At 37.9% G+C, this 23,932-nt stretch overlaps 5 protein-coding genes across 8 annotated transcripts; 2 read left to right on the top strand and 3 right to left on the bottom strand.

Annotated features, from left to right (window-relative positions):
- Nucleotides 1-210: 210 nt before the first annotated feature.
- On the bottom strand, nucleotides 211-5,552 carry HBT (CDC27 family protein). Of its 2 annotated transcripts, NM_179663.3 has the most exons (16): nucleotides 5,048-5,552; nucleotides 4,326-4,398; nucleotides 4,097-4,206; nucleotides 3,914-3,960; nucleotides 3,728-3,825; nucleotides 3,363-3,649; nucleotides 2,901-3,056; nucleotides 2,535-2,748; nucleotides 2,202-2,410; nucleotides 2,045-2,110; nucleotides 1,798-1,917; nucleotides 1,616-1,692; nucleotides 1,414-1,533; nucleotides 1,093-1,312; nucleotides 722-1,003; nucleotides 211-626 (listed from the first exon to the last, which is right to left on the bottom strand). In NM_179663.3, the coding sequence occupies exons 1-16, from the start codon at nucleotides 5,150-5,152 to the stop codon at nucleotides 576-578; spliced, it is 2,235 nt and encodes a 744-aa protein (NP_849994.1). In that variant the 5' UTR covers nucleotides 5,153-5,552; the 3' UTR covers nucleotides 211-575. The 2 variants fall into 2 exon arrangements, with proteins under 2 accessions (NP_849994.1, NP_001323708.1); NM_001335657.1 differs by having other exon boundaries at nucleotides 274-626; nucleotides 722-1,312.
- Nucleotides 5,553-5,914: 362 nt separating this feature from the next.
- On the bottom strand, nucleotides 5,915-9,883 carry AT2G20010 (Gls protein (DUF810)). Of its 2 annotated transcripts, NM_127559.2 has the most exons (6): nucleotides 9,264-9,726; nucleotides 9,017-9,162; nucleotides 8,071-8,940; nucleotides 7,529-7,987; nucleotides 7,248-7,437; nucleotides 5,999-7,148 (listed from the first exon to the last, which is right to left on the bottom strand). In NM_127559.2, exons 2-6 carry the CDS (start codon nucleotides 9,080-9,082, stop codon nucleotides 6,229-6,231), a joined length of 2,505 nt encoding a protein of 834 aa, NP_179591.2. In that variant the 5' UTR covers nucleotides 9,083-9,162; nucleotides 9,264-9,726; the 3' UTR covers nucleotides 5,999-6,228. The 2 variants fall into 2 exon arrangements, with proteins under 2 accessions (NP_001077922.1, NP_179591.2); NM_001084453.2 differs by having other exon boundaries at nucleotides 5,915-7,148; nucleotides 9,017-9,883.
- Nucleotides 9,884-12,620: 2,737 nt separating this feature from the next.
- Nucleotides 12,621-15,543, top strand: CAF1 (RNA-binding CRS1 / YhbY (CRM) domain-containing protein). The gene is made up of 5 exons (NM_127560.4): nucleotides 12,621-13,508; nucleotides 13,715-13,842; nucleotides 13,961-14,186; nucleotides 14,287-14,414; nucleotides 14,512-15,543. The coding sequence occupies exons 1-5, from the start codon at nucleotides 12,716-12,718 to the stop codon at nucleotides 15,340-15,342; spliced, it is 2,106 nt and encodes a 701-aa protein (NP_565462.1). The 5' UTR covers nucleotides 12,621-12,715; the 3' UTR covers nucleotides 15,343-15,543.
- A 429-nt stretch (nucleotides 15,544-15,972) lies between these two features.
- Nucleotides 15,973-17,477, top strand: AT2G20030 (RING/U-box superfamily protein). Its single transcript, NM_127561.2, has one exon. It carries the CDS (start codon nucleotides 16,065-16,067, stop codon nucleotides 17,235-17,237), a length of 1,173 nt encoding a protein of 390 aa, NP_179593.1. The 5' UTR covers nucleotides 15,973-16,064; the 3' UTR covers nucleotides 17,238-17,477.
- Nucleotides 17,478-17,685: 208 nt separating this feature from the next.
- On the bottom strand, nucleotides 17,686-23,071 carry AT2G20050 (protein phosphatase 2C and cyclic nucleotide-binding/kinase domain-containing protein). 2 transcript variants are annotated; one of them, NM_127563.6, is made up of 14 exons: nucleotides 21,372-23,071; nucleotides 21,149-21,280; nucleotides 20,833-21,063; nucleotides 20,610-20,735; nucleotides 20,454-20,516; nucleotides 20,291-20,373; nucleotides 19,962-20,193; nucleotides 19,563-19,879; nucleotides 19,397-19,484; nucleotides 18,980-19,327; nucleotides 18,825-18,890; nucleotides 18,616-18,737; nucleotides 18,369-18,525; nucleotides 17,686-18,276 (listed from the first exon to the last, which is right to left on the bottom strand). In NM_127563.6, exons 1-14 carry the CDS (start codon nucleotides 22,443-22,445, stop codon nucleotides 18,031-18,033), a joined length of 3,285 nt encoding a protein of 1,094 aa, NP_179595.5. In that variant the 5' UTR covers nucleotides 22,446-23,071; the 3' UTR covers nucleotides 17,686-18,030. The 2 variants fall into 2 exon arrangements, with proteins under 2 accessions (NP_179595.5, NP_001189557.1); NM_001202628.1 differs by having other exon boundaries at nucleotides 17,728-18,276; nucleotides 20,291-20,364; nucleotides 21,372-22,702.
- Between the last annotated feature and the right edge of the window lie 861 nt (nucleotides 23,072-23,932).

Consider the following 23,932-nt stretch of genomic DNA (forward strand, 5'->3'; position numbering starts at 1 on the left):
TTTACTTTTATGGTAAAAATATTCGCTGATTACTTTACTATACTGTGTCTGTGTGTCCCTGCTTCATTTAATAAAAACAAAATATATTACTTAGGGAATTCTTCAATTTGAAAACAAAGATGAATCATAAAAAGACTTTTTTGTGTACAAGTTAATTTAAACCATGTACAGTATGTGGTCGAAGCCGTATCTTTTGATTATATCTCAGTCGATCAATATTGTTAGATATTTCTTGGAAAATAAAGATATAAGTTTGAATCAAGGTTTAAAAACTAACGAAATAAATTATCTTTTGATGAACAAGGTTTAAGTGGTAAAATGTATATGTAGATGTGGAAAAATCATATATTGCGATTAGGTAGTGTTACGGACAACATACAGATCAACTCATGATACATACTCAAGTCATGTGGGCTCTTGTGGCTGTGTTACGGTTTGGTAACAAAACTACATTCAAACCCAACTAGTTCCCTAAAAGAGGTAGGCTTTGCACTAAATAATTCATACCCATGGTTCGTGGAGCAGCAACGGTCTCACATTAATTCATACCCAAGGTTCTTGGAGTAGCTATGGTTTCACGGGCTCTCATCGATCTCATCTGGAACATGCAATTTCTCCATTGCAGCCTGTTTCAGACAATAATAACCAGTTTAAGCTATGAATCCTTGAATTTTCAGATTTAAAAACCATCATTGGACGACTCTGTTTTAAAGACTCGAACCTTTATTGCAGCAACGTCAGTTGCAGGCGGTTTCATATCTAAAGCTAGACCGAAATGAAGCATGGCTTTATCGTGCATGTTTCGCCGCTTATAGATCCTGCCCATTAAAGCGTAAACGCTGCTCTCTGAAGGCGCATACTCTTTGAGCTCCTCAAGAACTTCTAGAGCTTCATCTAATCTTTCTAAGCAGACAAGTATGTTAGCTTTCTGGTACATTGGAAGAGGGTTTTTTCTATCTGCTACTATGGCTTGCTCCATTATCTCTAGTGCTTCCTCACTTCTCTATTAACACAAAACAAGAAGAAGCATTTAGTCATTCTTCAAAGATTGTTTTTCTTGTAGACCTGATAAGATGAAAGTAATAAGATAACCTTCAAGGCATGCAAAGATGTCCCTAAATAAGACATTATAACAGAGGAACTCGGGTTTATTAGGAAAGCCATTCTGAAGTGATGCTCTGAGAACTCTAACTTCTCTTGGCGTAGATATATCATTCCAAGCCCGTACCATGCGTTGTAGTGTCTTGTATCTACACGAAGTGCGTTTTGGTAACTTTTCATTCCGTTCTCAAAATCCTCAAGAGTTGTGTATCTACAGAGACAGTAAAGATAGAAAGTGTCAATTAGACCAATAACCAGATAATTTTAAGCACATTGTGCAAGACAAAGTCAAATGGATAGAGGCTCTCTTACTCGTGGCCACATAAGGTATGTGCATATGCAAATCTTGGATTCAGTTGAACAGCTCGTAGGAAATTCTTCAGTGCGGTCTCATGGTCCTTTTGCAAGCTATAGCAATTTCCCATAGCACACCTACATAATTGATTGCTTATTTCTCTTATTACCAACAATAAATGAAAACGTTAATCAGAAAAACAACTTCGACAAAAAATACCAAGATTGAGGAGCTAAGCGATCGGTTGATATTAGTTCCTGAGCCAAGTAACTCAGCTTCATGTCTTCCTTCAAATGCTGCAAATAAATATCATATCTTGCTGATGAAAAATTTACATAAATGTGATTTCTTTCCGCACTCATCCGAGATTGCATGTTTAGAAACCAGGATAATACACTTACATAGAGGACCGTAGAGTATATATCCATTCCTTCTAAGCAATAAGGAGAAGCCAGACGGGCAAGACGGAATGCCTTTTCAGCCTCTAAATAGTCAATTAGTTCAAAGTATGCTTTCCCGACCTACATTTAATAGCCATAGTATGTGTATATAAACCTTTCAACAATAACTATCACAGGCCACTAGAGTAAAACTGATTCAGGCTATATCCATATATGGCAGCCTAAAAGAGAAAGAGTCACTAGTTACCTGGGAAAGAACCCATCCTGTATTATAATGCTTATGTGGAAGTTTCATATACGTATCCAGTGCCTCCTGAACGACCCAGAAGCAGAAGGAGACAATGAGATAAGCCTATATAGGTTCACCTCACTTGCATAATTCACGAGAACAATAATATGCCTACCTGACACCTGTACATGTATGAAAGTCTACACCCTTCTCCGAGTGTCCTAAGGAGGTTTAAAATTTCCGAAACACCAATTGTGATTGTTTGAGAACTCATTGCTATGCCACCAATCGACATTGTTTCGTCTTCTTGATCATTGGAAGCCATAGAACCAGTCGTTGAGGCAGTATTAGGCCTTGAATCATCAAAAGGTTCCCCACGGACCCCTAAACCCATCAGAATGACGGTATTACAAATATGCAGACACCAAAAATAGAAGGCATGATAACAATAGTCACACAAGGGCAGATTTCAAACAATATAGTGGTATAGTGCATGGAATGTCACAACCTTCATCCATGTTTTCATTTGCCCAGGAGTGTCCCTTCCGAAGTGTTACAGAACGAAGTGCCAAAGAACTCAATTTAGAACCTCCCAAATACTTGGAAGCGTTGTTCACATTTCCGCTTACTGTTGCAACACTTGAATTAATGTTTGCCCCTGAATCAGCAGACAGTCTTGAACTCCGTCGTGGACCAGAATCAGAAAATAGTCTGCCAGAAATCTGCAAACATAAGAGACATGCACTCACGGTAAGAAAGTTGGTATAGAAAATTTCATCCCGAGTACGAAATAGACTATTACAGAGAAAGACCAATAATTCAAAATTATGATTTGATGATGTCAAGTAGAGATATGTGATTATGTGAATCCTACCTTACGTAACTTTCCTTCATCTACAAACTTTCTTCTAGGTGCTTGAAGAGTAGAGTTAACAGTGGACTTTGGAGAACTGTCAGTAATAAGGGAGTTTGGGTTTGCAACAGCTGGCTGAAAATTCCGGAAAAGTGGTGGTGGAGCTATACCGGATAGCTACAATTTCAAAAATACAAAAAAGCATTTACTTACAGCTGTTATTATTCAGATAACTAAAAAGGTTGATAAAATTAACAAGCCAAACCAAAGACACTAAAACATAATGAAGACCCCATTTTTAATAGTCAAAAGAATAGACAACCCATTCTTTTGGCATAACAGATATAGAAAAAACAGATACAAACGCTGTGAAATCAACACCCATGATGCACAAATCTCCTAAGTACTACAGAATGTGTGATCAACAGATGGAGATATAGTTGTATTACATAAAAAAGCAGTACGACAATTGTGTGACATTACCTGTGCAGCCACTGGCGAAGGCGTATTATAGAATGACATGTTCGAAACACCTCCATTAACTCCATGAGAATGGAAATTTCCGGAGATATCTTTAAGGCCATGGCTTTGTGTGTGTTTAGACTGCCTTGGACTATAATCTTCAGAACTCGTGTTTTTAGTAGAAGTTGAATTACGTTCCTCGTTGTAAGTGTTTAAGCCGAGGGAAGTTGACAGTTGTTGCATATACTGCTTTTGAATGGAGAGAGCAGCTGTTTCACCAAAAACTGCAGTTGCTTCCTCAGCAGCACCTGAAAGTTGAGCAGACAGAAAAGTGTAAGAGAACCATAACATATCTGTGAAGTATGCAGAAAACGGATTATGTTCACCTAATATACATAATTCCTCATATGCAGCCCAAAGTAGAGGGTCTATTGTCAAGGACTGTTTAAATTGTTGAGCAGCATTCTTCCTTCTATCAGTATACCTAAAAGGTCACTGTTATATATGAGGAATCATCTCATCTAAGCCATTCAGAATCAAGAAAAAATGCATAGACAGAACAAAAAACGTACTTGTAAATAAGTCCAAGAAGGTAATGGCCTGCTGCACCATTTGGGATCTGCACAATAATCAGAAGCATGTTGTTATCTTCACTGAACTAAATCAATAAATAAGGTCCAGAAACTGACACACTGTTTTTGTAAAATGACATTCAGTAAGCGAATAAAGGCAAAATACCAGAGAACATTAAATACCTCCGCACCAGGTTCATTAACAGGGCAGAGTGCAGATTCAGCTTCATTGAGAAGGTCCATCTGGAAGCATGATAATGCGAACAAGTATCGGGACTGAGCCATTTGTGTTCCTTTACATAACAAAAAAAAAATATATATACAAAGATAATCAAAACGACCTAACAAAAGAAGGTGCAAAATTCTGACTAAAAGGCTAACAAGCAACAAGTCAAGAAACAATGCCACGCACCCTTTAGCAGATGATATGCACTGTAAGCTTGATTATTCTGCAGGTAGCTGGTGGCTAATAGCTGCAAATTAACCTATATAAGAGGAAAATTCAGAAAGTGATCAAACAAAAAGGCCAATCATTTATTGACATGATTTCTACTAACTGAAGCTAGAAACTGGACAACCACTACGAATGTTGAAAATATTCCAGACCAAAGGCTGAATGAATGAATACTTTCTCAACTACTATTGAAGCTGTATTAACCCAAATTTTAACAAAGCTTGAGATAATCCCAGAGACATTCCTCTAACAGTTGACTCATAGCTAAGTTCCAAGGATAATAAATACTTAAACTTGAGATCACATATATGGACAAAAGTCATTAACCCTCAAAATGCAAATTTTCCAAAGACCAAATCAGTAATGAGCATTGAGCACAGCTACTAGAGAAAACAAATTCAACAAGAGAGAGAAAAGAACACGAATTCATCTCCTAATTGAACACACGGATCTTGAAAACAAAGGGCTAAAAGGTAAGAAACCAAAATCAATCTCGAAGAACACAGTGAAGCTATCGAATTCCAAATCCAAAAAGAGACGCACTTTCGACGAATTCATAGATACCCAGAGGAATTACAAACCCAAAAATATCAAATTTACCATTCCAAGAGCTTCGATTTACAGAATTTGAATTAGAGAGGTAAAATCAGAGAGAGAGAGTGAAAGAAGAGGGTGATTACCTCAGAAGGAAACTCAGCGCAGAGACGCTCGCACATGAAAATAGCATTTTTGTAGACAAAATGACGAAGACTGTTGTTTACACAGTCCACAAGCATAGCTTCCATAGTTGTTGCCTTTCTTCCTCGAGAGAGAGAGAAGAGAGAGAAAAGAGGGTTTTCTGTTTTTTCTGCAACTTTTTATTTTTTTCTTACCATTTGGGATTTTTTTGAAGTCGTCGTGATTTCAAATTTTGATGCGGCACGTGCGATGCTCTGTTTTCAGTCTATTCCGCACGTGACAGACCCATTAGCCTTAAGTGTTAAAATTTGTATGGGCTGAGTCCGTGTGTTTTCATTTTTGGGCTTAGTTAGCTTATTGGGCTTTATAATTGACCATTTGAATATTAGTATAGATGAAGACAACGATGATGGTGTGATTACAACCGTTGGAAACAGGAAAACAGAGCCGATTCATCGTCATTCATAAAGCAAACACCTCTTCAAGATCATCTCGCGGTCGCGGATACTCCATGTCGTCCACCACATGTAACATTGCCATGAAATCGCTGACGATGTGAGTCATGTGACGTATGGAGAAGAACTCGAGGAAATCAAAGAAGTCGAAGAAGGGTATCATAATAATGAATCGAACTATCGAAGATATTGCGCTACTTGAACAAGTGTTTTTGTTTGGTTGAATAAGCAACAAACTATTATTTTAGCAAAATACTAGAACGTGTCTGCAGGAAAAGTTTCATATCTACGATAATCATTTTCTGATACTCATTTCAAACGTTGTTAAACGGATCATGAATCATGACTTCAAGTTAGAATACTTCAAGTTTCAACCATATCATCATATATCTGATGTTATCCATCACATAAACATTATGAGTTTTTAAAGGACCATTTCATGAACCATCGTTGCAATCTTGAATTATCAATCAGAAATCTGATAAATTTGAAAAAGAAAGATGAAAAACAAAGGTATTAAATATACAAATTTATAACAGTTGACAACATATAACAAAGCCCACAAGCTTTTGATTAGTACAAAAGAAGAATATTTCACTAAAACGTTTCTACTTTCTTGTACAAGTAATTTAATTTGCCAAATACCAATCGCTAGCCGCTTTAACCAAAATATATTCCACACTTCAAACTAAACCGGGTTTTGTACCAATGTAGTAAGTAGGTCACTCTCAGGTTAGCTTCCTCGGCAAGTTATAGGTCTTTTTCAGAAACTTAGTCGCAGGTTCATCGTAACGGTAACACAATACTCTTAAAAGTGTGTTTGGTTCTGTCGGACTCCACGGACCAGAAGTCGGCGGTAACGGAAGCTTCCCTCTGTCAGAACCATGATTCTCCAGACACACTGCTTTAAACCGTTCAATCAAAGAATCTGTATCCGTGCGCAGCAGCGGAAGTATACTCTTGACAGTCGTCGAAACCTTCTCGATCAAATCCAAAGGCAATCCGTCTCCGTTTGACCAGAAAAGATCGCATAGAAACTTGAAATCCTCTTCTACGGCAGCAGAGTCTTGAATTGTGAAGCCACGCGATGGTCCACCTGCAAGGAGGACCAATAAGAACCCGTCGAAAGAAGCTCTCATGATGTCCGAAATGACTCTGGTTCGGACTCTGTCATGAACCGATGAGGAGATAATCTCAAGGCACCGTTCGAGCTCTTGAAGAAACGGCTCAATCCTTGAGGAAGGAACTTCCCCGAGGTACAGACCATCCCAGAGAACATTGCTCAGATCGTGGAAGACGATCTTGTAAGCAGTTGCTTCAGACAATTGCTGTATTCCTTTCGAGCAATAACTAATCGACTGTTCAAATATTTTACCTTTAGCATCCAAAGCTGCAACTTCGGATTCCGGGAGACGATTCAATGTTTTTCTCCCAGATGATTCGATCTCTGTCCTGATATACTGCAGAGTGTTGATCCTGCAACAGAACTGAAGTATTTCCGCCGAGTCATTACCCGTCCCCAGCTGTGATTTTCTCCTGTGAGAAGCTACCATTGGCTTCTCCTTTTTCTTGAATACACCATGTAGTCTGGACCCGACCGTGCATCTTGTTAAAGCAGGCAAAACGGGTAGAAACGTATTCCGCGAGCCTAATAGAAACCATATAAAAACAAAACCAGAAACTCCATAAGTGAAATGAACAAAGCGTGAGCTTTTTTATTCCAAAAACTAAACAATCAACTGCTTACCGCAGGATGATTTCGCCTTTGATACATAATGCTGCATACACTTGTCTAGTCCTGACGTTAGCTCAGGAAGTAAAACTGGATGCAAAAGAATCGGCAACAAGAAAAACGCTTCCAATGTCTCATCTACCATCCTCAGTACATCCACAGCAGAAGGAGCGATACCGAGTTTATTCGATCTCGGATTCCATACCTACAATAGAAAGTTACAAAACCAATCAATATATGAATAAAACTCTTAAAAGGAACAAAAACCAGGAAAGATCTTTAAAGTTGTTATATACCTCTTGCTGGAGATTCCGGTCGATCCACTCTTTTAGCCTATCAACTCGGATCTTGATCCACGATTTCACAAGGTTACCAATAACGACTTCTGCTTCAAAAGGAGGCATCTCTCTTATAACCGATTTTCCACCATCTTCACTATCTACTGCATCTTGTACAGCAATTTGCACCAGATCCTTCTCAAGCTTATCTGCAGCAGTGAGTACTCTAATAGCATCTGGCGTCAACTCAGTAATACCCGAGACGAATTTCTTCAACTCGGTACCATAGCACGAATGAAGCGTAGCTGCAGCCACACCAGCTGCAAGCGGGTGCCAATTCTTCAAGATTGGACTAAATATCGCCTTCTCATTAAAAGCTAAATGACCAATATCCTCTGCAAGAATCGCAAGAGCAGGAAGATTATTCGTGCTCTGCCGGGATTTTGATTTCTTGCTATGTTCCACCATCCTCTTTGTCTATTACAAACAAAAAACAATAAAGCTACATAAATGGCTGCAGATACGAAATCAGATCAACAGAAAAAGAAATATAAACGAACCTGTTGAAAAGCCATACGCAACGAAGACCTGATATAGGTATCAACTCGATCACGCCCTGAATCGACATGCTTCTTTTTCCTTCTATATTCGCTAGAAATATCTTCACCTAGTACCTTAGCTACCAAAATCCCCAAAGAAACCGTAGTTTCCAGCGTCTCAACGTTATCAATGTTGAAAGTATCATGGTAAGCAAGAAGTCTCTTCTCACCCCAATCCATCACCAAACTCAAAACAGAACTCAAGATCTTGGAATACTCAGGATCATTTGTCTCCATTGCGTCGTTCTCAATTTCGAGTATCAAGTTATGAGCAGCCACAAGCAAGTCATTCTCCACTTGCCCGGTTGAAACATACCGATTAACCAACACCCAGAGAAAGCAAACATTGTGAATCATCTGATTTATCCCCAAGACAGGCCATGTTTTCTTTATAAGCTCCAAAACTTCATCTACCTCTTCAACAATCAGCAACTCATCGTTCACATCAAAACAAGACTCTAAAAGCATCTGATAGATTCTAAGATTCAGTGGAAACCCATCAGCCCAATGACAAGTCTCAGAACCAATCCCATTGTTGTTCTGCCGACTAGCAAGAGACATTACTAAACTCCTAAGATTCTGCGTCTCCCCCGTAATCTTCCCGGTATCTAACGGCCTCTCGAGACCGGACCGGATAATCTGCTTAAGCTGTTGAACAGATTTATCTGATTTACTTAGCGGCACACAAGGATATAATATCAAACCAGCTTCAAGAAGCTTCAAGTTCCTTCTCTGCCATGATTCATACTCTTCTTGGTCTGGAAAATCTGAAGCTTTAAGCTGTTGCAGAAGCTCAAGAGGTAGCACCATCATCTCCACACGCCTCCCAAGCTAAAATCAAAATCACAAAATTCTCTTAAACCTCAAATTCAAACAGATATTTCTCAATTTACTAAAATGAACGTACCTGACCAGAAGCGATCCTGAGAAGAGCTCTACGAATCCTTGAATCAATCTGCTCCGAGATTCGCATTTGTACCCGAACCAACTCACCCACCGTGACGGATTTCTTGCTCCGATCCGGTTGACTCGACGATTCTCCCGCTCCTCCGTCTCCGTCTCCGATTCGTTTCTTCATCCCTAACGCCTTCTTCACCTTACTCGCAGCTGTAGAAGTCAGAGATCTATGAAGCGACGGAGACGGAGATAACGACGCCGTCGTCAGACCGTTGCTCCGATCAGATTTCGGCGATTGAGGGATGTAAGTCAGCGGACGACTTCCAGTGCTACGGCAAGCAGCGACTAAGATCTCGTAAGCAGTTTCTCGGAGCTCCGAATTGGATAAATTAGGAGCTGGATCGCCAAATGGAGATGGTAACGATTCCATTTCCACTTCGAATTCACAAAATAAAGATCAAAGTAACAAGCTTTATACCCAAAACCCAAAAACCCTTCTCAGATTTAACACACTACCAAAAATTGATTATTTTGAGATTGTTGAGCTTGAAATCAGAAAAAACGAGAAGAGAATTTTGCGGAAACGATTAGATCAAAGGTAAGAGACAATCATTGATTGAATCATCACCAAATGCACAAAGGAGCAAACAAAAACTGCAGAGATAAAGTAAAAGACTTGTTCTTGGCAAAAATATATATTAAAAAGATGAAGAATTTGAGTATGCCCAGAATTTGATTCTTGCTTGATGTTAAAGAATGAATGATTTTGAAGAAAGAAAAAAAGTAAAACCAGACGGCGACAACAAAAAAATGAAAGAGAAGACTTGAGAAAGGTGTTGTCTTTGGTACCAAATGCACATGTTTTTATTTTATTTGTATATTTTTCAGGAGAAGAAAATTTAATCAATAGTAGAAGAGAGATTAGGGATTGTGAATATGTCTGGGCACCAAGCGGATATCCAGAAAAATTGTGATATTTGTTATTCGATTCGTTTTAACCGAATACTTAATTTTGTTATTTGCTTTGATTCGAAAATTTCTAGATATCCGAAATTTCGAATATCCGGATTTTTTTGTGATATTTGCGGATATCCGCTTTGATACATATAAATATTAAAAAAATTTGTAAACTATATAACCATATAATATATTTAAAGTTATTATTTAACATGCTTACAAAATAAGTTCTAAATACCAAACATAACCGTTGTTATTATCACCGGTCAACAAAATGTTATCAAACTAATTCCAAAAACTAAAACCCGATAGTTTAAGATGTTATTGATCAAGATATAACATGAGAGAAAAATGATCAAATAAATATTTTAACATAAAAATATAAGATAGCAACAATACATAAACTATTTATGATATCTATATATAGATATAACTATATATTTAAATATATATCGATAGATACGGATCGAAGCGGATATTCGATTATCTTAAAAACATTATTTGTTATTTGCTTCGGTTTTTACGAATACTACATTTTTCTATTTGATTTGGTCCAAAATCTTACGGATATTCGAATTTTTCGAATCAAATCAAATCGAATACCGAATCGAAGCGGATCGAACGAATATTTTGTCCAGCCCTCATTAATGTCTAAATGTTATAATGGGAAATCAAAATTAACTCAAATTTGGAAGAGATCAAATATGTTTTCATTTAATTGCAAATTGATATTTGACCTATAAATTAAGTTTTTGTTAATCCGCTAAGTTGGAGACTGAGATGCGTAAGTTTGTGATTTGGAGCAAGCTTTGTGATTCGAACTAGAAGACCTATGTAGCATCATATCCTTTGGATGTTACTAGATCTAGAGTTGAAAAGTTTTCGATAATGTTGTTATTTGAAGACAATTTCAATAGTTGTTTTGTTCTCTGCCAAGAGTCGAAGACTTTCTACCATTATGGGTTCTAGAGTTCATATTGATTGAATTTTTCACACGGCAAATTTATTTAGCATTGACAACATTTCTTTCCCACACACGGCAATACCAAGTACCGATTCAACTAAATACATTTAAGCTATTTTTATTTTTTTTGGTCAAGTACTACGAGATATTCTTTAATATTATCATGTGGTGAGGCCGTTGTTGACCATTGTTTAATTATTCTTCTAATCAATATATTTGTTCCTTCATTTTCAAATAACCATAATTAAAGAATTATACAAGACAAAATATAATCATTGGATTGAATGAGATCATTTGAATTCTTCAATTTTACGTAAACAGTAGTACTTATTATATTATATATGAATCACCAAAACTATTTTTTGATATCAGATTTCGTATTCGAACTAGGTCCCTAAAGCCAACTAGTAAAAGAATCTGCATTTGGCCTAGTGACCGAACCTGTTTTTGCCAATTGTGTTTACGTGCTTGGAACAAATCTCCTGTAAGTCTAGAAAACACATGGGGATGAAAGAAAAAATTACATCGGGGAGGAATTTACATGAGATCATAATATTGAAAACTGAAAAGATTCAACTCGTGAAGTCTCTCGATGAGTTGTATAATCTTTTTCAAATTCCTTATAAAGAATAAAACAACTTCTAAAAGACAAATGAACATATATGTAGACATTGCATCATCAATATTTTTTACCACTGTTTTTAAAACCAAATTGATGAAAGTGATCTGTAGATCAAATTTGTTAAGTGACAATTTTACTGTCTTGATAATTAAGAAAATCAAAAAGCAAGGATTCATATAAATTTTTACCAAAAAATAATTAGGGAGAAAATAAAAATCTATGAAAAATATGCATTTTGGTTAATGATATTGTTTACCATATTTACATGTTTCATCGAAATCTTCAAATTATTGTTTATCTAATCTTCGATTTGCTTTTAATCGACGATAGTTTGAAGATTTTTGTTCTTCTATTGATGTTCTCCTCCGTCTGTCAACTTTAACGAAACGATGCCGCAGAGACTGAGAGGAGGAGGAAATATTCTGCGATTCTTCTACACGGCAACGATTCTGGTCAGTTTCTACACGACAATGATTCTGGTTAGTTTATACACGGCAACGATTCCGGTCATTTCGTTAATATCTCTGTATAGTCCCACCTATTATTTCTCCTTATTGTATATGAAACAAAAAGAGATTCCAAAAGTAGCAAAAAATATGTCGTCATCTCCTCCGAACAAAACCGATCCACCAAACAAAATTGAAACACAAAAAAATAACTGCCAATACATAAATGTGCGATAAAAAAACAAAAAAAAATCATTAATATTTTAACACAAAGTTACGTCAAATAAACACAATTGTTCATAAGTGCAAATAACATTTATTAAAATTGTTTAGCTAAGAAAGTTTGGGCTCGTAAATACTTATTATCTTATGTATAAACGAATTTGTTCTAATGACTATATATAAAAAAATCAATTTCAGATAATTTTAATATAAATAGTATTGCCAAAAAAAAAAAAAAACTGTAAAGTTTCTCATGTAAATATTTTTCCTCCGCTACCAATGGGCTTTAAACCAGGCTGATTGTCTTACGAAGTCAGCTAATAATGGGGTTTGAAAACAAATGGGCTTTAAAACAGGTGGGCTTATGCGACCCATTATGTTTGTTTTTCTCACAAATTCGTCCCCATAGTTTCAATCCTCCTCCACACCAAGTCACCAACTGTGGATGAGTCTCTCTAAAACCTTGGCTTCCTTCGACTTCTTCTGTTTTCTCCGGCAATGTCGTTAAAACTCAACACTCCTTTTCCAATTTTCGCGCCATCTCTATTTCCTAATCATAACCCAAGAGCACCCAGCGAGATCCGATTCTCTAGATGGGGCAACGCTAATGCCGAACGGTTCGAGCAGCGTCGCCGGAGCCAAGAAGAACTCGAGGCTGAGATCCGTCGGGACCGCCGATTCGACGCCGCTACTAAAATCGTCCATACCCATGATTCCGAAGCAGCAGCTGCTGAGCCTAAAACGTCACCGTTTAGATCAAGAGGCACTCCTTCACTTCCCTCTGCTCGTTCGATTCCGGGTCGAAGATCCAAATACTCCAAACCCGATTCAGGACCCAATAGACCCAAGAACAAACCTAGAGTACCCGATTCGCCGCCGCAACTAGACGCTAAGCCTGAGGTTAAGCTAAGCGAAGATGGATTAACTTACGTCATCAATGGAGCTCCTTTCGAATTCAAGTACAGTTACACGGAGACGCCAAAGGTTAAGCCTTTGAAGCTTCGTGAGCCTGCTTACGCGCCTTTTGGACCTACGACTATGGGAAGGCCATGGACTGGTCGTGCTCCGCTTCCTCAGTCGCAGAAGACGCCGAGAGAATTCGATTCTTTTCGATTGCCTCCTGTGGGGAAGAAAGGGCTGAAGCCGGTGCAGAAACCGGGTCCTTTTCGACCCGGGGTAGGTCCAAGGTATGTTTACTCCAAGGAGGAGATTTTAGGAGAGCCATTGACAAAGGAAGAGGTCAGAGAGCTGGTTACTTCTTGCTTGAAGACAACAAGGCAATTGAATATGGGTATAAAGTTCAATACTTTTTGTTGAATTTACTTTACGAGATCAATAGTTTCTTTGTGATGATCAGAATTAGTATCTTTGGAAGCTCAGACATTGTTGTTTAGGTGCATTTGAAGTGCTGGTTCTACTTCTTATTGCAAATGATAGACTCAGAGAAGAGAGTTAGAGTAGAAGAAGATATGATATAAAGTTGTTGTCTTTTCCCAGGCAGAGATGGTTTGACGCATAACATGTTGAACAACATACATGATCTATGGAAGCGGCGAAGGGTTTGTAAGATTAAATGCAAAGGAGTTTGTACAGTCGATATGGATAATGTTTGCGAGCAGTTAGAGGTTTCTCCTTGGAACTGTTTTCATTATATCTTTTCATATTAGTGGATAATGCATGGATGCATCATGCTTTATGATCTGTTTGTAATTGTCTTCATGAAGTTGTGAATTGAATTGGCAGGAGAAAATTGGTGGGAAGGTGATATATAGAAGAGGAGGTGTGCTTTTCCTATTCCGTGGCAGAAACTATAACCACAGGACAAGACCGCGGTTCCCTCTTATGTTGTGGAAGCCTGTAGCACCTGTTTATCCAAGGCTAATTCAACAAGTGCCTGAGGGTTTAACTCGTCAGGAAGCTACCAATATGCGGAGGAAAGGACGAGAGCTCATGCCCATTTGCAAGCTAGGTAAGCTAGCAGCTTACCTCTGGGTAATAGTACTATTAATTTTGATATGGTTTCCTCCAAGACGGAGAATGTTAACTTTGTCCTGTGTTGGGTCATATAGGGAAGAATGGTGTGTATTGTGATCTTGTGAAAAATGTTAAAGAAGCATTTGAAGTTTGTGAATTGGTTCGGATCGATTGTCAAGGGATGAAAGGCAGTGATTTTAGGAAAATCGGTGCCAAACTCAAGGTTTACTCTAATTATTATTCACTTGAGATTTGTTATTTTAAATCTTGTGTACAACCTCTTGTTGAACCTGTTGGTTGGGTTATGAATCGTTTTGCAGGATCTTGTTCCATGTGTGCTCGTATCTTTTGAAAACGAGCAGATTCTTATCTGGAGAGGACGAGAATGGAAATCGTCTCTCACAACTCCAGATAAAAAGGGTGATATCCTTGAAGATATCGAAGTTGATACTGCCTTGCCAGAAGATGACGAACCATCGGTGTCACCAAATCAGAGTCAAACTATGACCCAGAACCCTCCTCTGGATTCTATGGAACTGCAAAATGATCCAGATGGTCACGATTTGAGCCCTTCAACTGTAGATTCCTCGGAAATGGAAGGCACAATCAATTCTTTACAGAGCTGGTCTACAAAAGATGTAACTGAGCCAACGGTAGATAGTTTTCTTCGAGACCTTGAAGAACCTGAAGACGAACCAGAAACATCGGAAGAGATCAGCAAACAAAGCATAGAGAGAGTTCTGATTTTGATGAAACAAGCTGTGGAGAGCGGGACTGCACTTGTGTTAGATGCTGCTGATCTGGACGCAGACACAGTCTTTTCAAAAGCTGTTGCCTTTTCGAGTGTAGCTTCACCAGGACCAGTTTTCCAGCATGGCTTGAGAAAACAACCAACGGTTAAGAAGCAGGAAAGCCAAGAATTCGGGTACGGAGACTTGGAGGCAAAATCAAGTAATGTAGTGGTTTCTAGGAATGCTTCCAAATCAAGTAATGTTGTGGTTTTTGGGAAAAGAGAAGTTGCAGAGAGGGGGGAAAGAGAGGAGAAGGAGGAGGGATCGAAGAAGAAAATGGACGAGTTTGCTGAAGATTACAGAGAAGTGATGCCGCATGGAACATTGAAGGTAGATGAACTAGCTAAACTACTTGCATAATGAAATTTTGTGTATGTATTTGTTGACTAGTGTATAATGTAGTCTAATCATCATTGTCAAAAGTGTAATAGCTTTTTAGAAATTGGAAAAGTTATATACAATCCACCTTCATAAGCTGGTAATAGATTTCTTAACATAAAATCCTGCTTACAAACTCAAGTGAAATTTCTTACCAACACCTAAATACTATTCAATTTTTTTTTTGGATACTTTTATCTATTTTAATAAAAAATACATGAATATTATTTTTCTTTTAATATTCGTAAGTGAATTGACTCAAACATGTAAATTCTCGGTAACTTGACTACTAAAAATTTTAAACTTAAGGAATTCAAAACAAATATAAGGTAGTTCACATAAAAAAAAAAAGGTTACTTACTCCACAATTCAAAATTCAAGACATATATTTCCAGAAATATCGATATATTCAATTCATATTCTTCTGTTGACAAAAAATCTTTCACCTTCACTTTCTTCACAATAATTCCTTAAACTAATCACCAACCAGAACCTATAGAAGTATTAGTTATATAGTTTAACTTATTCCACATATGTATTATTTTATTTCTTGTCACAGAATTATCCATGCCTCTCAATGAGATTCAATAACGATGTCACGTTGATAATATATTATTGCGTCTAAAAACATCTTTCTGTCCAAATTCATAAACACGACTTTTTTTGTTTTCGTCTTTTTCTCATCGAATCACCATCCTAAAACAATGAATTCACCACAAGAAATCTCCATTCTCTTCTTCTTCATCATCTTCTTAGACTATGTATCTGCTCAATCTCCTCCTCCTCCTAATCTATACGCAACAAGCGACCTTTTCAAGCCAAGCTTAGCTATCATCACCGGAGTTTTCTCCATCGTCTTCACTCTCACCTTTGTTCTCCTCGTCTACGCGAAATGCTTCCACAATGACCTCCGATCAGAGACCGACAGTGATGGAGAAAGAATACGACATGATCGTCTCTGGCAAGGACTTTTCAATCGGTCTTCAAGATTCTCTGGTCTTGACAAGAAAGCAATCGAATCTCTTCCCTTTTTCAGATTCTCTGCTTTGAAAGGATTGAAACAAGGGCTTGAATGTTCTGTTTGTTTGTCTAAATTCGAAGATGTTGAGATTCTTAGGCTTTTGCCTAAATGCAGACACGCTTTTCATATTGGTTGTATTGACCAGTGGCTTGAGCAGCACGCTACGTGTCCTTTGTGTAGAAACAGAGTCAATATTGAAGACGACCTCTCTGTGTTGGGTAATAGCAGCACTAGTCTTAGGATCTTGAACCAATCTGAGACAAGAGAAGAAGACTCGAGGTTGGAGATTTACATTGAACGCGAAGAAGGAACTAATGACGGGTCATCAAGATTCAGCAGTTTCCGAAAGATTCTAAAGAAATCGTTGTTGCTTGAGCGAGAAGGAAATGAGAACATCGATGAGAAGAAACTTATGCACAAGTTCAATCACAGGATCGTTGTTTCGGATGCTGTGTTTAAGAACCGCTGGAGTAATATCACTTCATCTGATTTGACGTTTTTGACATCAGAAATGCTGAATTCGGTGTCAAGCGACAGATTTTCGTCGGTGGATCGAGTGCATAGAGGTAACTTGCGGGACAAGGAAGATATGGAAATGAAAAGAATGTTGATTAAGCACAAAGACTCATCCAGAAGAACGGTTTCTGAGATCACGACTGTTTCAAGAGAAAAGGCGGTTGGAGGAAGCTACAGAGGTTCAACCGCGTCCACTTCGCAGAATTATGCCGTTACTGCGACCACGGAAGAAAGAAGACGGCGGTTATGGCTGCCGATCGCTAGAAGAACGGCTCAGTGGTTTGTTAACAGAGAGAAAAGTAATGACCTAAACACGACACGCCAAAATCTTAATGTATAGTTTTTTCCCCTTTAACACAATTTACAAAAAAAAATCTCATAGTGCATTTTAAGAGTTTGTTGAATAACTAAAACTAGAATGGTCCTGGCTTTTAGGGTTGACTTTATGTATAAACTCGTTATGGTTCCGGATTTGCAAATACTCTTTGGGGACCATTTGATCGGTCACTTGGGTTTTGGCCAACATGTTTTACATGTGAAATTTGTTGTAGTAGACTTGCAAGAAAACTCTTTACTAATAAACTTACCCACGTTTGAGATTGCAAATGGTGATACACACAGGTCGAAATAGTATTAAAACGAAAAATGTGAAGCCTACTCCTACAAGTTAGAAAACATGTACGCCACTAAAGCTGCTAGATTATTTTAATTAGCAGATTGATGGCATTTCCTTTGTTATATGTCCACTCTTAAACAAATGATCAGATCCAAGTTACTATGATTTGTATGGTTATTAATTTCAGTGCATATATATTCCTTCTGCATGGTCGAAATCATGTTAGACTACGGCGCCACAAAACAGAGAACTCTTTCTATAAAAGTCAGAGCCCATCAGAAAAAGAAGTCAGAGGATACAAAACTTGGAGGTGATTGGTGATTGATCTTCTTCAGCCATTATCTAACATATACACCTATTTACACCACAACCAAAAGATCCTAAACTTTCTCATGAATCAGAAGGTCTTAAGATTCATAGGCTCTCTTGTTTTTAGCATCAATGACTGTTTAAAAGTATCGAAATTTTAATTGAATAGAACCGGAGATAAAAGAGCCGCGGTTTCGTCTGAAGTGTCTTACCATTCTTCAAGCCAGTTTTGAGCATCTTGATCTTCTGTTGTGTCAAGCGATTTAGAAGTTTCTAGAGGGAGAACGTTATCATTCTCCAAATGGTGATGAATTCGCGAGATTATCTCTTGAGGAACTTGAAATTCGCGGTTACTAATAGCTTCCCATTTAAGACCATTGAACCAGGGATGTTTCTTGATTGATTCTGGACCTCCTTGGCTACCAAACCGCAGGTTTTCATCAACTTCAAGCAACTACACAAGAGTTTTGAAGATGCGGGTAAGACAATGAGAAACAGGAGATTTCTACTTTTAATAGATGTGAAATTGGAACTTAAAGATGAGACCTTTGTGATGAGATCTTCAGCTTCTGAGCTTAGAACTCGAGGGAAAGTTAGTTGGCCTTTTGCAATCTTCTGAAACGTGTCGAGCTCGCTCTCTCTCCATGACCCGAATGGCATTTCTCCTTCTAGCATATAGTAGATCAAAACTCCAAGAGCCCACCTTTTTGAATCAGCCCAAAAAAACAAAAAAGGTAAGAATCTTCAAATATTAAGCCAAGAAAACATAAGAGAAATAGAGGGAAATCAATACCAGTCAGCTGCATAACCATGGCCTTTGCCTTGAACAATTTCTGGGGCTAAATAATCTGCATTTCCACAGATTGTAAATGTTCGTTCCCCGGACAATTTCTTGGCGAATCTGAAGTCTACAATCTACAATCAAGAGATTAAAATTACGATCTGATGGAAGTAATGGATTATACAAAAACCCAAAGAGCCATGTAACGGAAAAACACAGACCTGTAGATATCCGGATTGATCCAACATCAGTAACTCGGGGGATGAACCTCTGAAGAGAATCTCGTTCTAGAAATTCCAAAACGGGACGAAAAAAACAGAGTTTCAGACCACGAAATCTTAGTAATAACCAGAAATGTTAAAGAAAAAGTTTTGACCTTGTGTATGTCTTCTATGGCAGACACAAGTGAGCCGGTAATGAAACGGACAGATGACTCGTCAAGCGGAGAGTGAAGCAGAGAAGAGATAGGACAGGCAAGAGTAGTGTTCAGTAAGATTGCCGCAAATGTTTGATCGACACAAGTACACAAGATTTCGGGAACAATAGCTGAGGGCTTTATTACGTTCTTCATCAGATTCCGCTCTTTCAATACTTGTGCCTCTTTACCTAACTTTTTCACCTTTTGCTTTGAAAATCTTTTCAAGCTGAGCAAATTTTCTTTATCTTTCAAATGCACGAGCCCAATCTCACTACAGTCTGTTGTACTCAAGCATGTTGTCCATTCCTGGATAAACCAAAATAGTGTAAGTTGAGGAGCACCGTTTTAAGATTGATGTAGAGTAAGATTGCTTACCAGGTCTGCAAGAGTGGCTTTAGCAAGAGCTGTGGTATCGGTAACTTTTGCAGATTCCTTTGACAGCTCGAATGAAGAATGTCTTGTCCTGAAAAAAAAACATTATATGGAATCAGTCAACGATAACCACAAAAATAAACAAATACAAGCATGAAGAATGCCATACTTGGGACCGTCATCTGAAATATTGGTCAGAGGGCCGACCGCTGACTCGAAATTTTCTTTTGTTAAAACCACACAAACCACTTCGCCAACTGCAACCACACTTAAGGAATCTTTGAGTTCGCCAAGAAGAGCCCATTCACCAAAGTAACTTCCTTCATGCTTTTCTATGGAGACTTCTGTTCCGATTTCAAGATTGTCATACTCGTTAGTGATTCCAGTTGTAAGGCTTGAAACATTTTGACTCTCCAACACCTCTGTACAGAAAGATATTTTTACGCGTCCCTTCTGGATAACATACAGGCCCTGAAGTTTTTGGTCCTATACATGCACAGAAACGTGTAAGAAAGAATCTCTTGGAGTAGAGTTATTTAGTCTTTACAAAAAGCAAAATTAACTTCACCTTGGTAACAATTGTTTGTCCATCAGAAAAGCAAGCTTCGGAAAGAGACTCTGCAACATGGCTTAGTTGCAAAATTGTAAGACGGGAAAGAAGATCGACAGAACGAAGAAGCTTCAAGGATGCTAAGTTTGAAAACTCAGACATCAAAATTCCTCGAAAATCTTCTCTTTTTAAGGCCCACAATGTTCCGTGATCTACAGCACGTACAGAAGCCTGAAGCGGCTTGTTATGCCTGGCACCATCAAATATCACAAGAAACTCAATTAGACAGAGAGTACGTCTTCACCTGAAGAAGATTATTTCTAAAAGTAAAAGTGCAGAGAACCCACATTAAGGCGAGTTCACCGAATGATGATTGTTTCTCAGCTGTATAACGCTGCAAGATCCTAGGTACCTCACCGTTCTTTCCATCCTAACATTCACCCCGGTTAAGCACATGATCATAATGCTCAAAGCTGGTCACAAGTCAAATCGAGTTACTATAGAACAAACCTGAGTTGCTAAGACCTCGAATTCTCCACTACCCACAACGTAGAAGCAGTCCCCTTCACCACCCTGCAAAAGAATAAGCCAGAGAGATTATGATATCATATGTTTATTGATGAATCTATGTTGGAGAATCTGCAACAAGGAGGAATATGCTTCGACCTGTTTCACAACAATATCCCCTGGATTAGCTTCAAGCCTTTGCATGCAGTCCAACAAAACCTGGCACTGAGAATCAGTGAGTTTCCTGAAGAGGAAATGGTCACGCAACACCCGCTCAATGTGTGCCTGCACGAGAAAATCCAGCATTTAGCCTTCGAATATAAGAATGACTTGAGGCATTCCTGATTGGTTGAGCAAATACGAAGCAGACAAGCACTCTTACTTCTTCTTCCCAGGTTTTTCTGTGGGCTGGAGATGGAGGAACCCAAGCATGTCCATTCTCTAGTGAATTCTCAATGGCACGTATCCTAGCTCGAGATAGATCATGCCTCACACGTTGATTTTTAGAGTTCCATCCAAAGGTGGAAGGAGATTCCGAACCTGTAAGCTCCACAACTTGTGGAATAGGAGGCTGCAATTGAGTTCCTGTACTCGACAATTGCCGAGGAGCATCCTACAAAATATTCAATATCTAACCTCAGCCATTAACAAACACAAGAAAAGATGATATACAGTCAACAACCAAAAGCTTTCTTTACATCTTTTAGTCCATCAATGTGCACGACGATGATTGTTATATCATCTGTCCGAGTTTCATACTGTAGCCATAGCCTATATGATTCAGCAACAATTGCAGCACAAGCATCTCGAGGATCCTTATGTTTTGCAACCTGAAAAAGAATACATTCAAATTTTGTGAGACTTCTTCCTCTACTTAGGGAACTGTGATGAAACAAGACTGCGGAGGGAAGAATACCTTACCATGTCAACCACCGTTTGACTAGAGATGAACTCAAATACGCCATCACTAGCAACCACAAAGAAAGGATTATCCGGTGTGAGCTCAACAACAGCAATCTCAGGGTTAGCAACAACACCAATTGTCTCTGCAATAGAATCACCAATACTCCTGGTAAAAGCAGTTCCAGGATACATTCCATTAGGCACCCAAAGTCTCGGAGGGTCTCCATCATCATCTTCCTCAGTACCCCAACACTGAACATCAGGATTTTTCAAGCCTTCAATCTGATCAAGAGTAAGAACTCTAGCACCACAAAGCTTAACCCTTTCAAGCTCATCAGGTCTAAAAGGAGTCTGGTCAATAGACAAATCAACAGCTACAAGATCACCATCCCTCTTCTCAGCTAAAACCGCCCTGGAATCACCTGCATTCGCCACATATATCGTCCTTCCTCTAACCATAACCGTAATCGCAGTAGTCCCACTCATACTATCATCTACCAAATCAGCATGTAACTGAGAATTCGTGGTCAAGAAAGCCGAATTACAAGCCTCAGCAGGATCCACACGAAACCTACCATGTCTAAGAAGATTCTCACACAACCTCCGCTTCACAAACTGAGAACACTGAGCACCAAACTCACCATGCCCATCAAAAACCCCAAAGAAATGATCATCCGAATTACTCCCAAAAGGAGTATGAATAGCGAAACTATCTTGATTGGCCTTATCAAGAGCATCAGGATAATACCCTCTTTGAGACAAAAACGAGCATCTCAATTCATAGTTACAAGACGGAACCTTGACAACCCTTGACCCATCTGGTGGTAGAAATTGAGAAGAAACCCTAGAAAGCCGAGTAATCCCCCATTCCTGGTCTCTACTCAAACCAAGCTGATGAATTTCGTCGTTATCTACATCATCCACCGCATCTGAAGAGAAATTAAACACCGGATTATCCTCCTCAACCGCCGCCGCCGCCGCAGTAGCTCTCGTGCCACCTCTGGACGGAGCTTGTTGATGCGTTTGCCTGATACTATTCTCTTTCGTAGCACAAATCTGACCAATGCAAGTTTTGGAATAAGCACAACCCATCACTGAGAGAGAGATGAAGATAACACAAAACCCTTAAAGTAAGCTACTTATTCAACGAATCATTGAAGTTTTTTCAGAAACCGCCGGAGATAGTAACGGAAGTCCAAACAGTTTCTTTTGTTCAAAAGCTCATGACTTTCCTCGAAAGTATCAAACTTTCCTCGAGAAAATTTCGAAAAAGACAAGATAATGTGACTGGGGAATCTAATGGAGATTGCAGATTGGGAAAAAAAAAAGAGAAATGGAATCGGAGAGTTAAAAGAGTGAATCAATACAAAAACTTTATAACGAAAATTTTGACAGAGAAAGAAAAAAAAAAAGAAAGATCCCGGAAAAATCTCTAAAGATTCTTTGATAACAGAAATTTGAAAGTGAAGAAATTTGGGAAAGACAAGTTCGTTCTCTCGATCTACTTCAAGTAAGAACCGTTGCTGAGAGAAGAAGAAGGGATAAAATAAAAAAATATTGATAGTTTTTGGTAACTAATGAATGATTTTTATTTTTATTATGATTTGGTGTTGTTGTGTATGTGTTACAGCCAATGGAATAGCTGCTGGAGAGTGAGTGATTGGGATAGAGGAACAAATTAAGCTAAAGCTTTGGACTGATGCCAAATTGTATTTACAACAATTGAATTAGGCCTACCATTAGGATATTCATAAAGGATCGGTTTGGATAATTCGGATTTAAAGTATAATTAAAATAAGAATCCGAATTTAAACCAAAATAAATTCTGTTTGTTTTGGTTCAGGTATTTTAAAGAAGACCGAATTAAAACCAAAATACTTGGTAAGAGCAAATGTTATGCATGGGCCGATCTTAACCTATAAAATTTTAAGTATAGTTTTCTCAATTGTAAAATATATAAAATATAAATATAAGTATATATATAAAAGATAATTATTTTACCAGAATAGTTTGTTTATAGTTAGGTTTATATCTTTTTGTTTACTATGACATTTTATTTTGGTTGTAATGTTTTAGAATGGATGTTTGTTGAAGGGAAAAAAATAAAAGAATGTTTTAAAAGTAAACTAATGTTCTTACCAAAAAAAAAAGTAGACTACTGTTTTTTCTAGTATTAAACTTTGTTAATTTAGGTCATATAATTGAATGATTTATATTCTAATTAATGTGCATTAAACAAAATCTAAGCATTTAATATATAGAAATTTGAAATAATTAATTTAGTAATAATAAGGAAAGTTGAAAAAAAATTCAAAATTTGATAACTCTATATATTGGAAGAAATTTAGGTGTGTTTGGTAAGTGGGTTAAAGAAAATGAGGATAAGAAAATGTGTTTGACAAATGTAATAGTAGATTTAAATAAATAAAAATCTTGAGAAAACTTATAGGCTTGCCACATAAGCATAATAACTCTCTTTAATTATATAAAGGATATCAATTTTATGGTGTTCTAATAATTCAGGTTATATATTATTTAGTTATTATGGCTATTTTGAGAAAACTAGTATAGATACTAGC

This window comes from Arabidopsis thaliana, chromosome 2 (assembly GCF_000001735.4).
Source record: "Arabidopsis thaliana chromosome 2, partial sequence".
NCBI classification, from domain to species: domain Eukaryota; kingdom Viridiplantae; phylum Streptophyta; class Magnoliopsida; order Brassicales; family Brassicaceae; genus Arabidopsis; species Arabidopsis thaliana.

Excerpts from the sequence above, each read along its gene's own strand:
- HBT (NM_179663.3), bottom strand. The coding sequence starts at position 5,152 with ATGGAAGCTATGCTTGTGGACTGTGTAAACAACAGTCTTCGTCATTTT. Across the intron at positions 1,918-2,044 it reads CAGGATGGGTTCTTTCCCAG|GTCGGGAAAGCATACTTTGA; the intron begins GTAACTAGTGAC and ends TATTAAATGTAG. Across the intron at positions 1,313-1,413 it reads CATACCTTATGTGGCCACGA|ATACACAACTCTTGAGGATT; the intron begins GTAAGAGAGCCT and ends CTGTCTCTGTAG.
- AT2G20010 (NM_001084453.2), bottom strand. The coding sequence starts at position 9,436 with ATGGAATCGTTACCATCTCCATTTGGCGATCCAGCTCCTAATTTATCC. Across the intron at positions 8,941-9,016 it reads TCAGGATCGCTTCTGGTCAG|CTTGGGAGGCGTGTGGAGAT; the intron begins GTACGTTCATTT and ends TTTTGATTTTAG. Across the intron at positions 7,988-8,070 it reads TGCGTATGGCTTTTCAACAG|ACAAAGAGGATGGTGGAACA; the intron begins GTTCGTTTATAT and ends TGTTTGTAATAG.
- AT2G20030 (NM_127561.2), top strand. The coding sequence starts at position 16,065 with ATGAATTCACCACAAGAAATCTCCATTCTCTTCTTCTTCATCATCTTC.
- AT2G20050 (NM_127563.6), bottom strand. The coding sequence starts at position 22,445 with ATGGGTTGTGCTTATTCCAAAACTTGCATTGGTCAGATTTGTGCTACG. Across the intron at positions 19,880-19,961 it reads GACAAACAATTGTTACCAAG|GACCAAAAACTTCAGGGCCT; the intron begins GTGAAGTTAATT and ends GTGCATGTATAG. Across the intron at positions 19,485-19,562 it reads ATTTCAGATGACGGTCCCAA|GACAAGACATTCTTCATTCG; the intron begins GTATGGCATTCT and ends TTTTTTTTTCAG.
- CAF1 (NM_127560.4), top strand. The coding sequence starts at position 12,716 with ATGTCGTTAAAACTCAACACTCCTTTTCCAATTTTCGCGCCATCTCTA. Across the intron at positions 13,509-13,714 it reads AACAAGGCAATTGAATATGG|GCAGAGATGGTTTGACGCAT; the intron begins GTATAAAGTTCA and ends GTCTTTTCCCAG. Across the intron at positions 14,415-14,511 it reads AAATCGGTGCCAAACTCAAG|GATCTTGTTCCATGTGTGCT; the intron begins GTTTACTCTAAT and ends ATCGTTTTGCAG.